Genomic DNA, 23,926 nt, shown 5'->3' with positions numbered 1-23,926 from the left:
CACCCCGAGCTAAGGTGAATGTACCATTAGCCGTGGCTCCCCTTCCTGAGGCGAACCCCAAGGGCGCGCTAGGCCCCACAACCGCACCCCTCAGCGCCGCGGCGGCTCCTTTAAGAGGGAGCGCTTCGCCATCTTAGGTTCCTCCGCCCCCTCCCGCCACGTGACGCCAGCGGCCGCCATCTTAGGCTGGCTGCGGCGCCGCCGCTTCTGCTCGCCTGGGTCACGTGGGGCGGGGCCGGTGGCGGAGCGGAGCTGAGGTGATAGGAGCGGAGCGGCCGGAGGCTGAGGGGCGGCAGGCGCCATGGGGCAGTGCGGCATCACCTCCTCCAAAACCGTCCTGGTCTTCCTCAACCTTATCTTCTGGGTGAGTTCGTGGGCGGCTGGGGAGGGTCAGGGTCTCCGGGCGCGGGGATGTCTCTTCCTCGGCCGTGAGGGGAAGGCCCGGGCCGGCCGTGGCGCCAGACTCGACCCTGAGGGCTCTGTGGGCCTGGGCCGCGCCGCCTCGCTGCTGTCCGGTTCTCGTTCACGTACGGAGGCAGCTGGGCGCTCCCCCTCCACGCTCCCCCCCTTCTCCACCTCGCTATTTCCGTGCGTATTTAAAAGCTTTGTGTTTAATAAGCGTCCCGAGCCCCTTTACGGGGCCCCTGCTTTAGCAGTGGGCGCAGTGCCTTCCCTCTCAGTCCACCCCCCCGCGAAGATCGGAGGTGGATGGAGCTGAATCTCTTGTCTCAGTCGTCTGTCAGTAGAGGTTTAACGGGCATTAGAGGTCTTGAGGTAAAGACTCTTGTGTAATTGAATACAGATTGAATTAGATTATTGAGATTTTCAGGTATTTGAAAGTTTAATTTTTGTAGTGCTGTTATGGCTATTTAAGGTTTGGCCACCTACTTTAAGGACGTCCGTCCCAAATACATATCAGTAAGTATGGAGGACTGTTTTCTTCTTCGTTTTTTTAACACAAAGTAAGGGCATGCAGTGTTTAAGGCCAGGTTGGACACAGCCTTGGGCAATATAGTCTGGGGTGAGTCGTCCCTGCCCATGGCAGGGGTTTGGAACTGAATGGTCTTAAGGTCCTTTCCAACCCTAACTATTCTATGACATAGAATAGTTATATATAACTTAATAGCCCAAAATCAAGTCTTGCATTCCACTCTTCCAGTAACCACAGCTGTACTGTAGTATTTACGGGTCACTTAAACCTCCCACAACTACAGTCATGCTGACAATAAGATAGAAGCTTACCTGGGTTGGTGGATCAAAAGGTTGCTGTAAATGACCTTTCTCAGGATCATCATACAGGCTGCAGCATGGCATTGTATTCACTGTAATAATTGGGCTGTCAGAATGACATAACTCTAAATAAATAATATTCAGTAGACTTTGAGAATTCGTTTTCCTCATTTAGCTATTGCATTTCTCATCCTCTAATCCCAGCTCCAGGAACAGAAGATCTGTTGTCCCAGCTGTTCAAAGATTTCAGCTTTGAAAAAGTAATAGTGGGTGACAAGATATTAGAGCATGAAAAGGTAGCTATATATAGCTACTTCATTTAATACTGAAAGCCTCATGAAATCTAACAAGTGTTGCAGGATGGAAGTTTTCGTCTAAATATTTACAAAGGAATATCTCTCATGGGTGCTTAAAAATTAATTGTGGTCAGGGAAAGCTCATATCTGTGTAGTCTCACCAGCATTTTTGTATGCAGCTCTTCAGAGATGAGCAGTGAATGTGAGGCATATTTGACTCTAAGTGGTGTATTATGAGAAGGCTGTTATTTTGACTGAGGTGCATAGGCTCCTTTCTTTATCTCTGAAGTATGAGGTAGTTACATCAACCTTTTAGTACAGCTTCTTGTTTGGAATCTGCTTTGTTGGGTGTGGCTTTTTGTTACATGCGTAGCTGCAAAGCTGCAAATGCTATTAAAAAAGCTGTTTAATAGGTGCTACGTCATACTTAAAAGTTTTGGACTAGACAGTTGTGAGTTGCATTATTAATGGCATCTTGAAGTAGGTTTTTCTTTAGTTGCTGATAGAAACTAGGCTCTGTTCTGAATAAATGAACACAAATTCTATATGCAGTTTCTCCCCCCCTCCAAAAGCTTAGTGATAGTTTTCATGATTGATAGGTTTGAAAGGTATTTCTTGTTGTTTACTTCATTAGTAATTTAGTAGCATGTTGAAGTTTACAGTTACTCAGCTTAAACAGTGGTGGGTACAAAGTTATTTTGTGTAATTCTGAATCTAACACTTCACAGTTGTTAATGACTTTTTTTTTTTTTTTGAGACAAACTTGAGTGAATTAAAAATGGACAGATTGTATTTAGATAGAATGTACTTTGTGTCAAATTAAAATGTCCCCGATTTTGTATTCTGTCAACCATCTCCAGCTTAAGAAGTCAACTTGTGCTGATAGCTTTTTGGCAGGGAGGTAAGTGGGTTGCTTGTGCTGGAACAACCGTACGGCTCATCAGCTGCATGTAGAATGAGGCAGGCTTTCTAAAAGTGAGAACTTCAAAAATCAGCATTTTTCTTCTCTTTAGCAAGCTGTAGCATAAAATAGGAAATCTACATACCTTAATCAAAAGTAGTACATCTTCATTTTTAAATGGCAGGAGATAGAAGAATTTCAACTCTTGATCTAGCACATTTCATTTACTGAGTTAGTTGACTGTGTATTTAGTAATTTGATGCCTATCTAATTGACAATGTGATTGCTTCTGTGGTGTTACAGAAATCTTCTGCTTGATTCATAAGTCTTCTATAAACGTTTTTATAAATTAAATGTCTATTGGGTGTCATATGTAAATCTTAGATATTATGGTCATGATCTTTGTGGTCAACTGTAGTAACAGCAGAAGACTTCTGTATAGTTTGCTATTGAAATCTCTGCAAGAGTGGCTGGGCAAAATGTTTATGACTTTCCTGACACCCCTACCTTTCCCCATGGATCTCATATTTGTAGGAGGATGTGGTTGTTCAGAGTGCTTTGGTAGGTATCTTATGTGAGATGCTCAGAAAATTATGTCTACTGCTGGAGAAAAGGCAGATATTTTTGTTACGGTCTGCATTCTAGGATGTAACTTCTTTATTTCTTTCAAGCCTTCTGAAAAAGGCAGATCAGCTGAGGCTTGCTCACAGGTCATACACAGCCATGCCCACTCATTTATCATGTATGACTGCTGACTTTGATAACCCATACTCCATTCAGTTTGTCAGTGAATCTACAAGTCCATCTCCTTTTGAGAAGTCCCATGCTACTTAATACATATTCTATTTGACACTATAAAAAAGTTGTCTAGTTTCTGTGTAGTTTTGTGGAAACTTTTTTCACATCTGGTTAAATTTGTATATTAACTGTACATTCCTAAATATTAATTACTACTACAGGAGGTTTGTTTTTTGTTTTTTTTTTTTAATTAAGACGATGTGCTGTGGAAACTACCTTCCCCTTGCAGCAGGAGAGGTCCTGGCTTATCAGATGGAAAGGCTTTACTCACCTTTCCAAGGTTTTGTTGTGGAACTTTGACAGTTCAGCTGAGTTGCGTCTGCAGGGGTGTCAGGCATGGAGTACGTCTATTGTAGACACACATGTTGCCGTAAAAAAACTAAGTTCTGCAGGAAAACAGCATTATGAGTATTAGTCATCAAGAGTAGCATAATATAGATCTTGCATGAAACGTATATTTGAATTTTGGATAATTTGGCAGAGTCCTTAAGCTCAAAGGTACTTCATGAAGAAATGCATTGATAAGAAACATCAGTTAAAACTTGCCCTTCTTGGAAAGATCAGAGGAATACAGATCCGATTAATACATTTCTTAGTGTTTTGTTATGAATTAGTTTTGGAGGAGATATGATAAATGGCAAAGAAAAAGCAAACATTTAGTTGACCTTTACCTTGCCTTAAGTTTGCACAAGATCTGTCTGGTCAACTAGTGACTTCCATTTTCATTTAGATGGTGCTAAGTCCCTTTCTTTAAGGAAGGGTGTTGCATAGGAGGAATTGTAGTGTGAAAGACAGTGACTTTTTGAATATTAGATTATGAAATTGAATTATGAAACTTCTAGTACCTGTATTCTCTGACATGTTTTTGATGACGTGGAAATCCCGACATTGATCAGTCTGTCAGAAGATTTAGGATGGCGTGTGGGTTTTCTTCAGTAGGGAAATAAATGGTGTGACAGCAAACCATTAAACTGTAGGCTTTAGAAAAAAGTCAGAATAGCTGATAAGAAGAAAGACTTTTGATATCTTGAGAATGAAATGCTGAATATGACCAATTCCAAATAATTCAGTTGAAAGCAGTTTTGAAGAAATGAGATGACAAAAATGCTAGGGAAATGTGTTCAGGCTTATGGTTAGGATATAAGATAGAGGGTAAAAATATTCACAGATGCTTGTAGTCTTGTTTCAGAAAAGGGGAGTCTATCTTATGTTCCTGAAGAATGTGCTTTGACAGCCTGCTTGGCTAAAACAGTACCTAATACCCCATGTTTGCTCTGAGGTTTTCTTCACCTCTGTGTCTCATCCTTGAGAAAAAGAATGAATTCTGCTTCTGTAACACTTTCAACTCAGTAGTTGCAAACTAACTTCTGAAGTTGCTCTTGCAGTTATTTAACTAACTTGAAATTATTCATTTTACAATTCGTTTGACTAAGCTGTTCTAAAACCTTTGGTACGGTTGAGAGAAATCTTGAGGCTTTAGTTCTGTACAGCAAGAATGCTATCTGTGCAGTCTTTAAAATGGGCTGTTGCTATCAATGTGCATGTAGTGTGTTTTGGGTTTCTGATAGAAAAGAAAGAAAATGCAACAATGGGAAAATAGATTAAAATTTAGCAGTAAAAAGCAAAAGTAGAACTGAGTTCCGCTTACAAAGAAATAAGCCAGGCAATTTTTCTGCTTTACTGGGAGCTTGAGAATTGTTTCATATCTGGACTTTAAAAGATGGGATAATGAAGAAACTTTTTTGAGAGTGTTTTAGTCATCAAAGACTGTAATTGACAAATGATCCCAAAGGCTGCCGGTCAGGGATTACTTGACCGGAGCCTTTTATGTCTTGAAGGACAGTTACTTTTCAAAGTGAAAATTGAATGTTTTGTGCTTCAGTAGTGAAGTGCATGTATTGCAGGACTGTGTTACGGTTTGGAATCCTGTACATTGTATAAAATATTTTTTATAAAGAATTAAGGATTTAAAACTCAGTGTTATGCCTCTGAGTGTTTTGGGTTGGTGGTTTTTTTTTGACAATATTTGGACATGAATTTTCAGGTAGCAAATGTAGGCCAGGCCCAGATTTTGATGTAGTCTTTGATTTGCTCTTAAGTAGCATACTACTGTCATTTGTGTTGCTTTACAGGGTAAGTTTCAAGTCTCTGCCTGAGGTTTTACAGGCGTTTCTGAATCTGGTCTTGTGATTAAAATTAGAGGTAATACCTAACAGAACCAAATCCAGCTTCAAAGCTAAATGTGATATCTTTCAGTAGTGTATGGAAATTAAAATGAAGCTTTACCTGGTGAAACTTCATAGCATGGATTAGTCACTGGTGTTCTTGTGCAGGGTTTCGCCATCTGGAAACAGTGGAGCACCAGGCCAAGTTTACAACCTTGGTGACTAAGTAGGTGTAAAAGAATGACTACATTGTTCATATCTGGTGTACTGCCTTTTGCAATTAGTTATATTTGTAATTCAAAATTGTAAATATTGTAAATTCAAAAGAAGCCTAGCTTACTTAGCCTTTTGGTTTAGCTGCAGAAACATTTGAATTTGAGGGGTTTATGCTAGGGTTACCGAATTGAGTTTGGCTAGTATAGGCAAATCAGTCTGGCTTACTTGAATTTTACATGGCTTTGTTTTATAAGCCTTTAAACTATTTCTAACTATATTACAACATTGAATGGAATAGCAATTTTTTTCTTCCAAAGGATTTTTCAAGACAATTAATAGCTCAGTGCTCCAATTGAATTATTATTAATGAGAACAAAGTAGAAGAGTGTCACGAAACCATTGGTTTCTAAAGTGGATGGGCATTAATTTAAGCAAGTAGAGAAAATAATGTCATGTATATGTGTGCATTTGTTTCAGATGGAAGTGGAGAGTGAGAGAGAGTAGCAAAGTGTTGAAAAGAATGTAAAAGAGAAATAAGCATCAGAGATAGGGCCTTTGAAGTTAAAACTGAGGAACTAGTTTTTTGAAGGACAGAAAGCTAAAAGGAAAACTTTAAGATAGCAGATCCAGGAAATCTCTTCATCTGACAGTAATTAGGCTACAAATACTCTAGTGTTGGAGAGAACAAACTGTCAAAGAAATAGAGTAGAAGTCAAATAATGGGGAAGTGTGAAAAAACCCACTTTTTAAGATACTGTTCAAAGAAGCCCAAAAACTGGGTAGCAAGCCACTGTACCAGTGTGCCTTCTTATAGATAAGAAACATTCAGGCATTGATATGTGTGGAGAAAAGTAACTGTTACTAAAAATGAAACCGATCTAACTGTAGACCTGCAAAAATCTCTCCTGGAATGTTTTTGGTTGGTTGGTTGGTTGGTTGGTTTTGTTTGTTTTGTTTTTTTTTTAATAAAAGAAACTTGTGGCAGACTAGAAAGACAGTGAGAACAAAGGTACACTGGTCTTTAACACAACGAAAGCAATACACAGGTTGGGAAAAGTGTCCTAGGACAGGATCCAAGCAGAAAAAGTGAAGGACTGTTAGCCAAAATTTTAGCTTTCAAACTGCTGCAGTGTGTTAGCATTACAGAAAACAGGAAAAGAGGTTTTGGTGTTTGCAACCTACTTAAGGAAAACAGCCAAATGGAAAAAAAACCAAGCAAACACCCCCCACCCCACCCCCCCCCAATGACACCAAAAACCAAAACTGTAACTATTTCAAGGTGCATTTAAATAAGTATGTAGCCTTGCCTACCTCAGTGTATTTGAAAGCTGTCATGAAATAGTCATGGGCTTAAGATGCTAATGTTTACCATTGCAGGTATCATTGTGTCATTAGAGCTTTCACCTTTCCCTTCAGTTCTTTTTATACTTTTTTTGGCTTTTAATAACTCCTAGAGGCCCATGCCAAAGCAGTAATATCAAGCTGTTTCTGAACTACAAGAAGTCTATGTATTTTTTAACTTTTCCTCTGATGAGAAGGATGTCTGATTGTTCAAGCTGTTTGCAACAAACTGTGTTCATTGACTGGACTTGTCTAGTCATCTTCCTAAAGTTTAATTTAACCTAAAATAAAAGTACACCACTTCAGGTTCACTACTACAGGTTAGATGCAAACAATTCTAAAAAGGATGTATGAATGCTGAATAACCAGTCATCTCCCTGGAGCACACATGTGACCTGGCACAGATTCAGGAGCTGCTGCTGGCTCTGTTCAGAGCCTTGAGCAGATTAAGTTTGAGAATTCTTCCTTCAAGCCTTGTTTATCAAAGAGTTATTTGAACTGTGCACAGTTCATATTTTTAGCTTCTACTTAATGATAGGAAATGCATGACTGCAAATGTGGTAGCTTCTTACTCAAATGTCTTTGACTTGAGTGAGCTCAGACTTCTGCAGATTCACTGTTTACTTCACAGGATAACAAGCTTCAAGATTCTTTTTAAGTTATTTTTTAATTATCCTTTTTGTACAGATTTCAGTTTCTCCAGATGATTCCCCTTTTGGGAAGGAGATTGTTTAAGCGCATGATAATGGTTCGGGATTCTGATTTTCTTCTTGTGGGTTTGTTTTGTTTAAAGCACACATTCAATTTTATTCTTGATTCGCAACAGGTAACATGCATAATGTTAACTGCAGGCTAGTCTGGTACCATTGGCTGAACACGTACTAGCCATTAGCACAGTAAATGCCCTTATATTCTGGTTTAGTTTCTTCCAAAGTGAATCCTGATATACACTCCTAAGAGTTTTCAGTGATGCAAACCAGAAGGTAGTAAGTGAAATTCATCAGAAGTTGAGCAAGAAGGATTCCTTGAAAATCACTTTCCTAATCCCAGCTGGAATACTGATTTAGAGACCTCCTCCCTTCCTGTTTTAAAGTAGACTACAGAAAATATTAAGCATCTTGAAGTTGCAATGTGAAAGGAAAACAGCAGGCATTTGAAACTTGTTTTCCTATAAATGAGCAGGGTAGTGTTGCTGGGTTTGTTGTTCTTAGTGTTCTTCACTAAGGGGAAATCCTGCCTGACCAATTTGGTGGTCTCTTATAATGGGGCTACAGAACTGATGGACAGGGGTAGAGCAGTTGATGTCATCTACCTGGATTTGTGCAAAGCGTTCGACACTGTCCCACATGACATCCTTGTCTCTAAATTGGAGAGACATCAATTTGATGCATGGATCACTCGGTGGATAAAGAACTGGCTGGAGGGCCGCACACAAAGAGTTGTGGTCAATGGCTCAATGTCCTGTAACGAGTGGTGTCCCTCAGGGATTTATGTTGGGACCGGTCTTGTTCAACATCTTCATCGGTGACATGGACAGTGGGATTGAGTGCGCCCTCAGCAAGTTTGCCAATAACACCAAGCTGTGTGGTTCGGTTGATACACTGGAGGGAAGGAATGCCATCCAGAGGGACCTTGACACGCTTGTGAGGAGGGCTGATGCCAACCTGATGAAGTTTAACCATGCCAAGTGCAAGGTCCTACACCTGGGTCGGAGCAATCCCAGGCAAAGCTACAGGTTGGGCAGAGAAGAGATTGAGAGCAGCCCTGCGGAGAAGGACTTCGGGGTGCTGGTCAATGAGAAAATGAGCATGAGCCAGCAGTGTGTGCTTGCAGCCCAGAAAGCCAACCCTATCCTGGGCTGCATCAAAAGGAGCGTGACCAGCAGGTCGAAGGAGGTGATCCTGCCCCTTTATTCTGCTCTTGTGAGACCTCACTTGGAGTATTGTGTGCAGTTCTGGTGTCCTCAACATAAAAAGGACATGGATCTGTTGGAACAAGTCCAGAGGAGGGCCATGAGGATGACCAGGGGACTGGAACACCTCCCATATGAAGATCGGCTGAGAAAGTTGGGGCTGTTCAGCGTGGAGAAGGCTGTGTGGAGACCTCATAGCAGCCTCCCAGTATCTGAAGGGGGCATATAGGGATGCTGGGGATGGGCTCTTCATTAGGGACTGTAGTGATAGGACAAGGGGTAATGGGTTAAAACTTAAACAGGGGAAGCTTAGATTGGATATAAGGAGGAAATTCTTTCCTGTTAGGGTGGTGAGGCACTGGAATGGGTTGCCCAGGGAGGTTGTGAATGCTCCATCCCTGGCAGTGTTCAAGGCCAGGCTGGACGAGGCCTTGGGTGATATGGTTTAGAGCGAGGTGTCCCTGCCCATGGCAGGGGGGTTGGAACTTGATCCTTAAGGTTCTTTCCAACCCTAACTATTCTATGATTCTATGATAGGCTAGGTAATGTGCCTGTTCAAAAGTAGTGTTAAACTGTGCTACACAGGAGTTTTAATCTCCATAGCTTTTAGAACTGTTGAAAGCTCCAGCAGGTACCTCTGCTTTCAGGAGCTTGTTGAAGAGATTCCGAGGAAGAGTAATTTTTGAGGATATGATAACCTCAAGTAGAGGCAATGTCTTTATCTTCAGCTTCCTCGTGATTCTAGTGCAAGGTTTATAGACATGAGTGCACACTGCGGTTCCCAGAATTCTGTAGCTTCTTCCACAGAACCACCAGTTCCACAACATTCTTCAGAAGCAAAAGTGAAGGCCAAATGCTGTTGTGGCTAGTTAGTCATTTTAGTATCTCCATGTGTAGAGAGGGTTTTGTGAAGTCTTCAGATCAGGCTGCTTTAACCTGAGAAGTCTAAAGAAAAATCTGCCTTTCCAGCTAATTCTTTTAACAGGTACAGAATGTGGCTTTTTGTAGTTTCCAAGATGATACTTAATCCCTGTACTTGTCAGACTCAGTTTGTCTGGCATAATGCTGAAAGAGCAAAGTTCTGTACAAAGCATGTGCTTCTTACATTAGGGAAGGAAAGCTAACACCTGTAGGCATGTTTGGGTTTTTTTTAAAGGTTAAACTTTATGTTTCAAAAAGATTCATTAAATATATGTGCTCATGCAGTTTACAAACCAGATTTTGCTTAGAAATGAAGGAAGCCACTGAATTTTCATACAACAGAGAAGGAGAAAGGGGTTCACAAATGGTTCTGGTTTCACTTTTGTGGTATATTTTCTAAAGTGCCTGATATCAGCTACAGCTGTGGGGTCTTTTATGTGCTGCCTTGCAGTATAGCATGCTTCTGATAGGCATGTTAGTTCTTAGAAATGAGAGATTACATCACTGTCCTGTCATTCACACAGTTCATTGCTGGGCAACAGTTAATGTAATTCCATTGTTCAGTGACACTACTTTGAGTCTTTGCTTTGTGTACAGAAATTGTACGTCTGCATTTTGCCATGCATTTCTGTAGCTGGATTAGCATTTCGACATCTTTTGTGCAAAGGGGCGATTTTGTAATAGCTTGTTCGCTTCAGATAATCTTGTCTGGAGATGTCTTGCTGCTGGTCTTTGACTGTTACTGAATTTTCAGTGTCTCTACTGTTGTATCTACATAGCACCTTTTGTTGGATGAATGTGAGCTTCCTGAATACTTTTAAGATTCCTGCAGAGTACACACTTACCTTCACTGCACAAAGAGAGGGAGGGGGTGAAGAATATTGCACAAATCCATGCAGAACCAGTGATGCTTTTGAGCTGGCTCTTAATACCTTTGTCTTTGACATAGTGCTTCTGTAACAGAATGTTGTGGGAAGTATTCAGTATATAAAGTATTATTCTAGTAGTGTTTATGCAGTATTGTTTTATGGGAAGTAGTTGCAGTAATACTGCAGTATATCTAGTACATATTAGCAAACAATGCTGAAATACTAGGAACCAGTCACCTTACAGCTTGTCTTGACCTATGCCACACTGAACAGCATGCCCAGAGCTGTGGAAACTCCATCCTTAGATTTTAATTTTTTTTTAAGACTTTGGACAAAGCTGTGAAAAACTTGGTCTGAATTCACTGTAGACCCTTCTTTGAGGAGGAGATTGGACTATATCATCCCCTGAGGTTCCTCCTGGCCTTAATTACTCTTTGGTTCTTTGTTTCTACGAAGTAGAAACCAGTAGCCCAGTCTTGTGGTATTGTAGCAATTGGAACCAGCTATGTGCATGTTTGCAACACAAGGACATTTGTAAAGTAAAAATTGGGAAGGCCCTTTGAAATAACTCTGTTAGCTGGCTCCTCAAGCAACAGCTGCCTGTCCTTCACTAGATCTGCTCAGCTTAAAGTTAATGAAGGTATTGATGTGTTGGGATAGCTGTAAGGGGGGGAGTGAGATCACATTGGATTGATGAGTGCTGCTTTGTCTTAGTGTTGTAAATCTTTATAGGGGCAGCTCCATCCTAAAGGTCTTATTTGCAGGAACTTTAAGCAGGCTTTTTTGTATCTTTGTTTAATAAAGACCATTTTGTACAATGATCCTTCTGAAAACATATCTTTTAAAAGTTCTGTGGTATGTGTTTCTGGATATTTGGTTCTCTCTTTTAATAACTAGTGTTTCATATTTGTTCCTACCTGCTTTGTTGATTAGAATTAATTTTTAAAGTCCTGTGAACGCTTCATAAATGCTGTTTCTAGCAGTTTATCTTTCCTTGTAGAGGCTAAAGTTTGCAATGTGTGTTCTGTTCTAATATTAAATCATAGGTAGTAATTAGTGAAATGGAAGAATAGTAGGCAAATAATAGCAGGTAAAATTAACTGCATACGTGTTCTGAAAGCCTGTGGAATAGCAACTTGCTGCTTGGATGGATTGGAATCCTGTTCTCAAAAGTATGAGACAGTTTGTGAATATTAGACTTTGTAGAAAACTTGGTTCACAGCATGGGAAGGAAGTATTTGAGAGTAGGGGGCAAGATCTTGGTGTTCATGGCATGGTTACCATAATTTCTTCGTGATGTGCCATGACTTCCATATGACTTACATAATGAAAGTAATTTTAAAACTACTGGTTGGCCTTCATTTGAGATGTTCTTAGTAAGCATATGCTGTAACTTAGCAAAGATGTCTAAACTTAAACAAATTCTGAGGAAGACTGCCTTATAGTGTTCGATAAAACACTTAACACATCAGCCTTGCCAAAATGTGGACTTGGTGTTCAAAGGAACTCAGTGTGTTATTGTCTGTTGTAGGCAGCAGCAGGCATACTGTGCTACGTGGGAGCCTATGTGTTCATCACATATGATGACTATGATCACTTCTTTGAAGATGTCTACACGCTGATTCCAGCAGTTATCATCATAGCTGTGGGAACACTTCTTTTTATCATTGGACTTATTGGGTGCTGCGCCACAATTCGAGAAAGTCGCTGTGGACTTGCTACGGTAAGCTGCAGAGGTTTTATGTGATGTTGTATGTTTTGCTGCCTTCTCTTTTAATGGACTTCTAAAATATTTTTTTTAAGCTTGTTCTAATCTTATTTTATGGCCTTAAATGTATTCTCTTTATATTTTGTTACAAACTTCTTATCTTGATTTTCTGTTCCAAATACTGGTGTGAAATTAGCCAGTCCTGGCAGCAGAAGGCTCTTAGTTGTACCTTTTTTAGAACTGTGGTTGTCTCATTTAAAAAATACAAAGTATAAAGCTGTATAATTAAATCTCATCTTTATCTGTTCTGGTTGAAAAGCTGAAATTGGACAGAGAAAGCTGATCCAGGAGCCTTCTTGTTTTCAGTATTTTGTGTCGAGGTTAACTAAGGGTTGTTACGATGCCTAAAGATTTTCCTTTATGGCTCAATATGAACACTTATTTCATGGTATTTAATGCTATGTGTTTTCATGGATTTTAACTGTAATTTCAGCTTGAAAATTAAGTAGAAGAGAGGCTGGTATTTAAACTGTCCCCTCGTTTTGTTTGTTTTTATCTTTGTTGGATGCTTTGTAGACTTCTTTAACAGTTTATTTTAAAAATGGTCTTAAATATACCAAGAGAAATGTACAGCTTGCTGTCTCTGCCAGTTGTTACAGGGCTTTATGTCAGGAAACAGTCCCTTTAGTCCATCTACCACTCTTAGTAACAGCCTGGGGAGCTTCTTTGTTGTGGCATTCATATTTATCTTACAGAGAAAGAAGATTGAGAAGAAAAACTTGATGAAAGCACTCCAATATGGTGTTTTCAGCCCTAATGATCAGCACTTGCCTGGCTGGGCAGCTTATTATTCCTTGGTGAAGCTATGAATGCTAGAGTTCCTTGATGCAGTTAATTCTGGACTCATTTGGTCAAATCAACTGCCTGCTTTGTTATCTGTTAAATCAAAACGTTACCTGAAAAATTACTTGAAGTAGCAAAAAATCTATATAGCGACTTTCAGAGAGTAAATGGGTAAAATTATTTGCATGCTTTTGATTGTGTTTTGCAGTTTGTGATCATCCTGCTCTTGGTTTTTATCACTGAAGTTGTGGTGGTGGTCCTTGGATACATTTACAGAGCAAAGGTAATAACTTCCCAATTTCAGCAAGTGCTTTGTTGTGAAACTGTGACCAAAATACAGAGGTGTTGACTTTATTGAATTTGCTTCTGTGGAACTGTTAATAGGTATTTGTTAAGGGAATGAAACCAAATCTCTACGTGGGTTAATTTGAGATGTCAGTATCTTAAAATTTAGAACATTGATATTCCTCAGAGTAAAGCAGAAAGTTTTCCTGTAAGCAAAAATCTAGCTGGAATGCCATTAACAGTTGAACAGTGCAGGGGGTCATGGTGACTTGGTTGGGTACGTTTCCATTATCCAGATGATCTTCTGATTTATTTATGCTTTGTGAATGATTTAGGTTACACAGTATTTGAACATAGAGCATATTGGTTTGATATGCAATAACTTAAATGTTGTCTTGTGTTTTGGTATGCAACCTAACACTGCATAATAATAAAATCAAATAGACTGAATGTGTTAATATATACTGTCTAGCTTTATACAGGTTGTTGACAGGAGGTGTGGCTAAACAAATGGTTTCTCCAGTGTTTGTTCAATGGAAGTTAATAAACAGAGCCCGAAAAATGATTCTAATGGTGTTTCTACCAGCACAGTATGTGGCAGAAATATACCACATGTTATTACAGATACCACAATGCAGCTTGACAAAATTCTAACTTGCACAGTTTCACTGGCTGTTGTTATATCTGCTTCTAAATTTTGCCCCAGAAAACAGGAGAAAAGGCATTTTTAGCTGTGATATGTAGTATGATTGCAGTATAGGACACCCCAGTGATAGTTTAATAGCAAGCTGGACTACACCACAGTTAACCTTTCTTTGGTCTTCTGCATTTATATAAACCACCCAGGTCTTGCTAGTTCAGTATTCTCTCTTCCTTGCTTTCTCCTACTATCGTGGAAGAAACAGTGAGACAAACATAAAGTAAAAATGCTCGCTTGGTTTACAAGGGAAGGCTGCCTTGAGTATGCAGTACACAAGAGGACCTTGAGCTAAGCATTAAAATTCTAGGTTGGTAACAGGTAGAATGGGTTGTTACAACAGAAATGCTCTATTGGCAGTGCTTAAATTCAGGATATGTTTTCCTCATGGTCTACATTTGATTTCTGGAATCTTGGCAGTGCACTGAGAAGATCATCTGGGACTCTGAAGGTTGCAGTGGAAGTAGTCCTTAAAAGCAGCTGAGGAAGGCAGTACGGATCCTGGAGAATGGGAAATATGTTGAGTTCTTACACATTAACTTGAATGGTTGCCCTATGCTCTAGCACTTTCAAGGGTGTACTGTATTACAGTGTAGTTGTTATTCAGGAGTTACCATGGATCTGATGTGGACTAAGCTGTGGTCATCTTACACTTTTCTGTCTTTGGTCTTTAAGTTGCTTGCTCTTTTCAGTTAACAGCAGTCAAAGCAAATAGAAGCCGATGCATAGATCTTTCTTTCCTAGCCCGTCTGAAATTGCACACTTGAAATACTTGTAAGCTGTGACCAATCCAAGTTTCATGTTGCCTCTCACTTTTGTTTTGCTACCATACTGTTTCACAGCTGTAGGTCAGAGTTTGGGGGAAGAGGGGTTACCTCTTTTTTGTGTCAGCATGGTATTATATTAGTCATTTGTGGGAGCCAGTATTTGAAAACAGAATCTTAAGTCTTCTGAAAGATCAGACAGGTTTTGTTAGTAAAAAGGCAGTGTTCTATTACGCTATGGTATTTAACATCTTAAACTTGTTTTAGAGTACAGCAGGAGTGTGAGAAATAACCTAATTTATTACCAGTTAAGTAGGAAGTGAAATCTGCATGTATTTTCGATTATTTTACCAGGATAAATAAGGCAGCTCTGTGCTTTGTTAATCTTGTTCTCTTGGTTTTACATGGCATGTGTATGGTTTTTGTCATTGGTTTCCCTGGTTGTTGGTTTCATTTTTTAAAAGGCATCTTTATCATGTTGGGATTATTTCAGTGTTAACTACAAATTTCCCACAAAAGGAAACATCAAGTCAGAGCAGTTGCTCATCATAACTGTTGGTACTAAGCAGGACTGAATATAATGTCTCAAGAAAATGGCATTGTGCCTCTTTAAAGTACAATGACTGATCTTGAGATCGCTTAATTTTCATTCTGTAAACCTGATGCCATTCAGACTCCTACTCCTTCAGAACACTATGGAGCATGTCTAGGTCACATTGTGATACTGTTGTGACCTGTTGCAGAATCTGCTAGCATTGACTCTTATTGGTAAAAGTAAAGCTTTTTGTAAGTGGCAGTAGAGATTAAACAGGCTGTCAGTTGGTTGAGGATTTAATGACTTTTTCCCCCCTGGATGGAGTAGCTGATTTCTCATTTTTGGTAAAACCTGCCAGTTAGCTCAGGCTAGTGGCTTTAGTTTGCACTGTATGTAATTTGCATGTTTTTTCAGGCATAATGTTGCCCTAATTAAACCATAAGCCAAATGATATACAAGGAAGCACAGAAATAAATGATTAAAAACCCTATATGACAAATTAGACAGCTGGTTTGTTATATAAATCAGAGTTGTAAATCACAGTAGTTAAATCATCCAACATTGATTTTATGCTGGTCTGAAACAAGCTGCCTGTGCAGGCTAAATTGACTTTTATTCCTATCTATCTTGATACAGATTTACTTGTAAACATAACCAGCATTCTTGGGTGGTGGGGAATGAAGCTTGTGCAACTTCTTGTGTAGAAAATTGTTCCAGTAAAGCATTTAAGGGAATGATGTGTTTGCAAGACCCTCCTACTGTAACTTACAAATCTAAAGAATATGCATGCTTAGTTAATGTTCAGCCTCAAGATTACATTCCTTGTACATAATTCCTGTTGAATGTAATAGGAAAAAAAATCAATTCAGAGTCTTACTATTGTACAAATGTTTAGCTACACCACACTTTATGTACATTTAAATAAGTTTACAGTGAAACATGTCATTAAATGGTTCTAGTCAGATTTCCTTCAAAATGGGAATTATAAGACACCTTTTTGGAGGATAAGGGATGATTCTTGGGTGGCATCCATTTCTAACACATGTACTTGACAGCATCTTTAGCAGGTTGACTCATCTGCAGTAGCTTTAGGAGCTATTCCAGCATGTACAGCAGTCATCACTGTTTCTCACGAGGTGTGGGGGGCTGGGACTGAGCAGAGTTCTTGGTAGAATAGTCAGCCAGAAGACCTCATCTTTGGGGATTTACTCATGCTTCAGTCAGAATGGGAAGAGCAGGTGGTATGACTTACTTGTATCCTTGTGGTCCCAAAGGGAATGAGATAGACCTGGTTGTTATACTGGGTTTGGTTTGGAACTTTGAAGGAGAAGTAGGAAGTGGAAATGAATCCTATGGTGGAAAGTCTTGAAGTTCATGGAATGTCTGCCACACTGTCATTAAAAAAAAAATAAATTTCTCTTGAGGTACTTGGCAAAGCTGCTTTGTCTAAAATCTTGTGGAAGATAGCTGCTTGGGTTGTTTTCTTACCCATTTACTGCAAACTAACAACATCTTTGCAGAAGTCAAGTTAGAATTGTAAGAAGCTGTACTACCCAAATATGCTGATTTCAGATGACAGGGAGTTGGTTTCCTTGGTTTCCTGCATTGCTATAATGAGCAGTGAAATAACTTTACCTAGTCCTGTACTGCTTCTGTTGGTGTGCTAATGCAGATGCTTTCCTACTACTTCACAGGTAGAGGATGAAGTTGATCACAGCATTCAGAAAGTATACAATGGATACAATGGGACAAATCCTGATGCAGCCAGTCGTGCTATTGACTATGTACAGAGGCAGGTGAGATGATGAGAATCATGGGAACCTTGCAGTCTTTTCTATCCTTAAAACACGAATGTGATGTTGCTCTGCTACTTGTGTAGCAGTTTTTCTCCTAGTGTCACAAATCTAGGAAACAGCTGATTGGTCAACAAATAGCTGAACTTGGTTAAAACTAGTGGAATTCTGACACTGTTGATGCAGAGCTACATTTTATGTAATTGGTTGTGGGTCAGTGTTTGATTTAAAATATTTAGTACTTGCATGTTTTCCTGCAGTGGGACAAGATCTTAATACACTTGAATATTCTTAATATTAAATAATTGTACGTGTTTGGGTAATCTGGATATTTTTTGGCATTGCAAGTAGAATTACTGTCTCATCCCACTTCTTGACTGATAAACCCATTGGCTCTTTACCTGTGTGATCTTCCAGTTGCGCTGCTGTGGGATCCATAACTACTCAGACTGGGAGAATACTGTCTGGTTCAAACAAACTAAAAATAACAGTGTGCCGCTTAGCTGCTGCAAAGCAGCCCTCAGCAATTGCACTGGCAGCTTGACCCGCCCGATGGACCTTTATTCTGAGGTAAGACACCCAAAGTAGGAACTTACTAGCCACATGCGTTTGCTGACAGTCATTTAATTTTCTTGTTGGTGGGAGCATGAAGTTCTGGGAATATCTGCTGCTGCTTTAACAGGAAATAAACATAGTTTCTAGGGGGAAAATAAAACCTTTCTTCATCATCCTTAGTGATACACTAATTAATGACTTCTTGTAGTGTGTGGATTATCTTTCTGACCTGTTTGATGCTTTGGGGGCTTTCTTGGTGTGTGTGTCTATATGTGGTTGCCCATGGGTATGTAAGAATTGTACTTGTTTCAGGGGTGTGAGGCTCTGGTTGTAAAGAAGCTTCAGGAGATCATGATGTATGTCATCTGGGCAGCACTAGCATTTGCTGCTATTCAGGTAAGAGAATATTCTTTATCTGTAAACTTTTTCTCAGCTGCTGTCCGGGTTATTACAGGTATGCACAGAATCATGGCAGCTTTAATCCCTGCTTGGTTTGGGGAGTAAATGGACATCAGTCAAAAGGATCTAAACACTTTAACACAGAACTTTTCAACCATGCATGGTCTAAAACTACTGCTGTGTGGATGAATATTCTATTAGCTTTGAAGATAGCTGAACAGTCAATGGTATGTACAGTTATCTGCTAGAGAGTAAGAGGTAAATTATTTCTTGAAAGCTAATTAAGTATCATGAATGTGCCCTGATATTAACTCTTGAACAATTTACATGCTATTTAATTTCAAACTTTAAAACAGATAGTTCAAACTTCATGCCATTTTAAAGGTACATCAGCTTAATTGTGTTTCATGGCATACAGATAATGTCAAGCCCACACAGGAGATACACCAGGGTTTTTGATAGCATGTTCAACAGAGCTTTGCCTTGTGGCTTAAAAATTTCTTGTGTTCTGGACTTTAGCAAAAAATGATGTCCTGAGCTGGAGATGCTGCCTGGCTGTCAAGCACTGGCTGTCTCCGGATGAGCCTTGGTTTTTACAGTTACCCTGCTTGTAAAACACTGAGGCAATGAACTAATGTGGATCTCAGTATTTATTTAGATTATTAAAAAAAAAAACCAAAACACCCAAGCCTCGGGCCACCTTCTAAACATCCCTGTAAAATTGGAATTTTGAATGCTGATCAATTTGGCAGGCTTAGTGCATTATTCATGTTATTTCCAGCCTGTGACAATGTTACGTCCTCTCAGAAATGTAGTACATATGATAAATACCAGAGACTTGAAAACTAATTTCAAAGTTACTTTTGTGCCTTTAACAGGCATTTCTATTTCAATTTCTATTTCAATGGTACAGGGATATACTCATAGGTAACACTGTATACAGTAATACTGTGGAGCTGTACAGAACCAGATTACTTCAGGTATGGAGCTTTAAATATGATGAGATCTGTGCTTAGGCTTCTGAAGGAAGGTATTTGTTTTAATTGCCATTTTTAAAACTTTAACTGGTAAAACAACATTTAGTCTTCTTGAACACAGAAATGTATTTGTATAATGTAAATAAAAGTATTTACCACAACCATGGCTACTGTGGCAGATTTTCATGTAGGAAAAAGATGCGTGTTCTGAGGCTGGGTAAGATGAATCCCAAGAGGAGGCATTATTCCTAGTTTTGGAGTTTGCAGGTTGATTAACATGTATATCCCAAAATTGAGCACAGTTATAATCCTCCCAGTGACTGGGCCACAGGTGCTGTGGCTGCTTGTATCCAACTGTTACTCCTGGCTCATCCATTCTAGACAAGCATGTTAGTTGTATCCCTTCTGCAGTGAGTGCTCTTTGCTTTGTCTCCACGTGTCAGTAACCAAGCTATCTGCAGGAAGTACATCATTTCTAAATAGTTCATCAGGAAAATAAGAGCATCAGAAAAATGTCCTTGCTAGTGCTGCACTATAGCATTGTGAAATGTTTTTGCTTAAAGGTAAAACAAGCTACATGATACCTGTTTAGAAAATGAATGAAGTATAGGATACAAAATGTTGGGAATACCCTTGAAATTCCTGTCTAGTAATACTGAGCGGTAATCACAATTAAGTCTACCAGAAGTCATATTCTTGTATCTTTGCTCCACAGTTCAAATGATTGTACATTCACATGTTATTAAAACATTAGTTTCAGTCAAGTTGATACTGAACACTATTTCAGTTGTTCTATTGTTCATCTTCTGAAATGTAAGAGGTAAGTTGTGACCCCCCCCGTGTTTGTAATACAGGACTTAAGTTATGTATTTAGCCTGATTCTCAGCAAAATAGCCTGTGTGCTAATTGAACTGGAGCTGAGAATGGACACTTCAGCAAATGGCCTGTAACCTACATAGTTATGGCCTTTAAACTTGGAGGAGTAATTATGTTTTTCTTCCGTTTTGGTGAATTTTATTACCTTTCCTAGACTCACTGCATAGAGTCCGCTCTGAACTGATGGTTATTTCATGCTATGCAAGAAGGCTGTCCAAAGTTCATCACCTCTGATAGCTTACAGTCAACAAATTCAGCCTTCAGTACATTCTTTCAAATCGAAAGACTGAGGAGAATTTTTGCAAGGCTTGGGGTTTTTGACAACTTAGTCTTCTCTGCACAGAAGTAATTGATATGCCCATGTCTCAGTTACCATGGGAATCTTCCAGCATCCAATAATTCCTTAGTCTCAACCAGTGACAGCACAGAACTATTATTAAAGAGATGGCAAACTGAAGGTAGCAGAGGCATTGCAGTGCAGTAGAAGTGCTGCTGGATTATCTGCAGAGTTCATTCTTAAAGATAGCTTTTGTAATCAGCCATCATTTCCAAGATCCTGACCCTGCCTGTTACATATACAAGTGAGGGGTTTTGTGCCAAAAAAAGCAGTTTAGTTTGGTGAGAGATTGTATCTAGTAACTGCTAGTAGGCAAATATTATAAAATAATAGAATTTTTAATGAACTGTAAAGAAACCTCCTGACTGTGGGAGATGTCCTAACTGCTCAGGTTGAAGGCAGGCTTGTGCATGGATCTTTCCTCAACACAGGCTTCTAAAACACTTTTGTTCACAATATTAAATAGCAACTGAAGAGAAGCAGAATCAAAATGCCTTAGAAAAGGTTGTAGAGGTGTGAGCATGTTTTAAGTGACAGATAACAGAGAAAGTTGAAATACAGGGGTTATTTCTGTGTTTACTTTGAATTCTAGGAGTATGCTCAGTGGCCTCCAAAAGAATACAGGCGGTTTAAATAGTAACTGAAAAGTTGATTGCATGAGCTTTTGTTATAGTACCTGATAGTTTGGGATCTTACACAACTGTATAAATTGAATGTCTTGAGTCATTGAACAGGATTATCTTGTGTGGGTAATTGTAAATGTGAATTAATGAATTGACTAGAATGGATTATAGCAAAAGATTAATGATGTTTCTCTGCAGCACACTCTTCATTTTATCCTTGTTTTGAACAGGGGAAAAAGCTGAAGTTCTTATACTTGCAGGCTGTAAGCCTTCAGAGTTCTGTAGCCAGTGGCATCTACCAGAAACTCTTCATTTCATAAGTCTAACCTGAGTTTTGTTTTAATTGTGGATGTTGCCCCATCACTTAGGCTGTATCCATGAAGAGGATGTGCAATTCTGTGTTTTCCTTCAACATGACTATAACAGCCTGAGCTAGTTGAAGATGTCTGTGCTCACTGCAGGAGGGTTGAACTAGATAAACTTTAAAGGCCCCTTCCAACCCAAACCTTTCTGTGATAACATCTTGGGGAGTTAATCTGAACTGGAACCATCCCAGTACCACCCCAGTACCAATACAAAGCGAAGAAAGGTACTGATTTTTACCAGCAGGACTAAGTGCCACCCTCTGGGTTACCCTTCGTACACTTCTTTGAATTTGAGCTGGTTTCTGCTATAGATCCAAAGCAGGTGTAATGCACTCCAGACAAAGAATTTTATTAATCTTCGCAGTTTGTCTTTTTCCAGGAAATTAAAGGCTTATATGAGAATTTCATTCTGCCTCTTCTTAAATTGCTGCTTATTTAGATTCAAAGTTCTTAAACTGTTCAGTCTTTGAGTGGACTGAGCTACTGTGTTACATGTGCCATCATTTAGTTTTAAAACACGTTACACACATGATGCTTGCATCAGACTTGATATTAAAAAGTTAGTAATTCTCCTTTTGTGTCCCAGTGCTGTATTTTCACTGGGTTTTTGCTGTTTCTGTGAAGAAGCTGTATACTTGGTTGTCTGCTCAGCCATTTCATTCTATTTGCTTTCTGTTCAAAGGGGTTTTGGGGAGAGTTTTTTTTTGGGGGGGGGTGTTTTTGGAAACTTAACTTCTGGGTGATGCTATTTAATCCAGAGCTATGACAGAAGCTTGTTGAAGTATTTGCATCTGTGAATTCTATCCACATAACCAAATCGGGATAATATCTTACTTTACTAGAAGATATTGCTGACCATAGGACACAAGATTGTACCTGATCTTTTTTTAGTAGGTACAGTCTTATTTTGCCTTCAGTAAATATGCAACTTCTGAAAAATATCATGCCCTACATTCTTGCTTACATTCATCTGATTTAAGCCTTGTAAATATATACAGGCTGATCATACCCTAAATTCCTGACAAACTTGTCAGCACAGTCATGGTGCTTTGAATTTTAACAGCAAGAAAATGTCTTCAGAGTGAAAAATTCACGTTGGACTTAAAGCTTTCTAATATGACATTAAGAGATGGAGCATTTGAAAGAGATTTCAGGGGTTAAGTAGATTCATAAAACTAAAGTTCTGCTGTTTCTCATCATAGCAGTTGGAGGCTAATGCATTTGAATTTCACTTGGATTTTTTAGACCAGATAGAGTCTAAAAATCTGTAGTTTTCATTAAAAAAAGTCCCTTCTTCCATCTGAATTATGGAGGCAGAATGCAGGTGGCTGACCAAAACACTTCTGTAAAAGACATCAAGACAATCTTGCAGGAAAATCAGGCTGGAGTCTGTGGGCCCTGTTTTTCAGAGCAGGGCATGAAGCTTGCTCAAGATCACCACATCTGTTGCCATTTACCTTCTGGATGTTTAGTCTTGCAATGCATGCTGACAATTTCTGTGCTGAGGTTAAATCTCTTGAAGTACCTTCTTTGCACTCAGCTTATTTTCTTTTTTCTGTTTTTTCTCCATAGCTTCTGGGCATGTTGTGTGCCTGTATAGTACTATGTAGGAGGAGTCGGGATCCTGCCTATGAGCTTCTCATCACTGGTGGAACCTATGCCTAGAAGAGAATGTGAACATGCAGTTCAATCTTATCTCACTCATGTGGAAGGTGAATGGGCCAGGTCTACTGCAATAGCTTTCTTGCCCTACTTAGTCAAAGCACACCTTTCACAGATGAGACAGCTGTACTGTACACTGGTGATGGGCAAAACAACTCAGCTTTACACACACCCATATAATACCTGTGACTTTCACTGTTTTAGCCAGCTATTCATGTATCTAAATGTTTTAGTATACTAGTAAACTTTCTGATTTCAGAACCATTTGCAAGTTTGGTGTCATTTGGTTGATATGAAAGTCAAAGGATGTGTGCCTACTTTGGTAGATTACCTTTTAGCATTAACTGGCTGATTCTTGCATACAGAGAGGATGTCTTAAAACCTTTGCTACATGAAACTTCTTCAGCCAAAGTTGTACAAAGGAAGCCAGCTGTATTTAATTGGAGAAAAAAAGATGTGAATCTTGCCCCTCACCAGTGTCACTTTTTAAAGAACACTTAAGTCCAGTACACTTTTATATAAATAAAAGGAAAAAAAAAAAAAGACTAACCAAACCCCAAAACTTTAGGATTATGTGACTGCAGTTTTGACCTTCCGAGAGCAAATCTTTCCGACATTAGTGGTTTAAAATATAAGCTGGCTTTTCAGGAGTATAATGTATGCACTACTGTTCTATAATGAAATATTTCATTTTTCTATGAAGAGCGGTTTTATGTGTTGAGTGAACTGTTAGACTGTAGATCTTCAACTGGTTTGGAAACAATGTAGCCATGTAGAGTAGAAAGTAGTATGTGAAAGTGATCTCAACTGTAAATAGTAAACCTGATTAAATAAATCTCTGTATATCCTCCCTATAAA

The 23,926-nt window shown here is 39.2% G+C and overlaps 1 protein-coding gene across 1 annotated transcript; it reads left to right on the top strand.

Annotated features, from left to right (window-relative positions):
• The first annotated feature begins 207 nt into the window (after positions 1–207).
• On the top strand, positions 208–23,926 carry TSPAN3 (tetraspanin 3). The gene is made up of 7 exons (XM_061347692.1): positions 208–364; positions 12,181–12,372; positions 13,409–13,483; positions 17,176–17,277; positions 17,692–17,844; positions 18,142–18,225; positions 22,979–23,926. Exons 1-7 carry the CDS (start codon positions 302–304, stop codon positions 23,069–23,071), a joined length of 762 nt encoding a protein of 253 aa, XP_061203676.1. The 5' UTR covers positions 208–301; the 3' UTR covers positions 23,072–23,926.

The sequence above is a fragment of the Neopsephotus bourkii genome, unplaced genomic scaffold (assembly GCF_033783945.1).
Source record: "Neopsephotus bourkii isolate Nb327-2 ecotype Australia unplaced genomic scaffold, CSIRO-AGI_Nbou_v1 NB_318, whole genome shotgun sequence".
Classification (NCBI taxonomy): domain Eukaryota; kingdom Metazoa; phylum Chordata; class Aves; order Psittaciformes; family Psittacidae; genus Neopsephotus; species Neopsephotus bourkii.
This window is presented reverse-complemented; position numbering and strand designations above follow the sequence as displayed.

What these genes read in the sequence shown, in the direction of transcription:
- TSPAN3 (XM_061347692.1), top strand. Translation starts at nt 302, where the DNA reads ATGGGGCAGTGCGGCATCACCTCCTCCAAAACCGTCCTGGTCTTCCTC. An exon ending in TCCTCAACCTTATCTTCTGG is followed by an intron (nt 365 to 12,180) that starts GTGAGTTCGTGG and finishes TGTCTGTTGTAG; the next exon opens with GCAGCAGCAGGCATACTGTG. An exon ending in GATACATTTACAGAGCAAAG is followed by an intron (nt 13,484 to 17,175) that starts GTAATAACTTCC and finishes ACTACTTCACAG; the next exon opens with GTAGAGGATGAAGTTGATCA.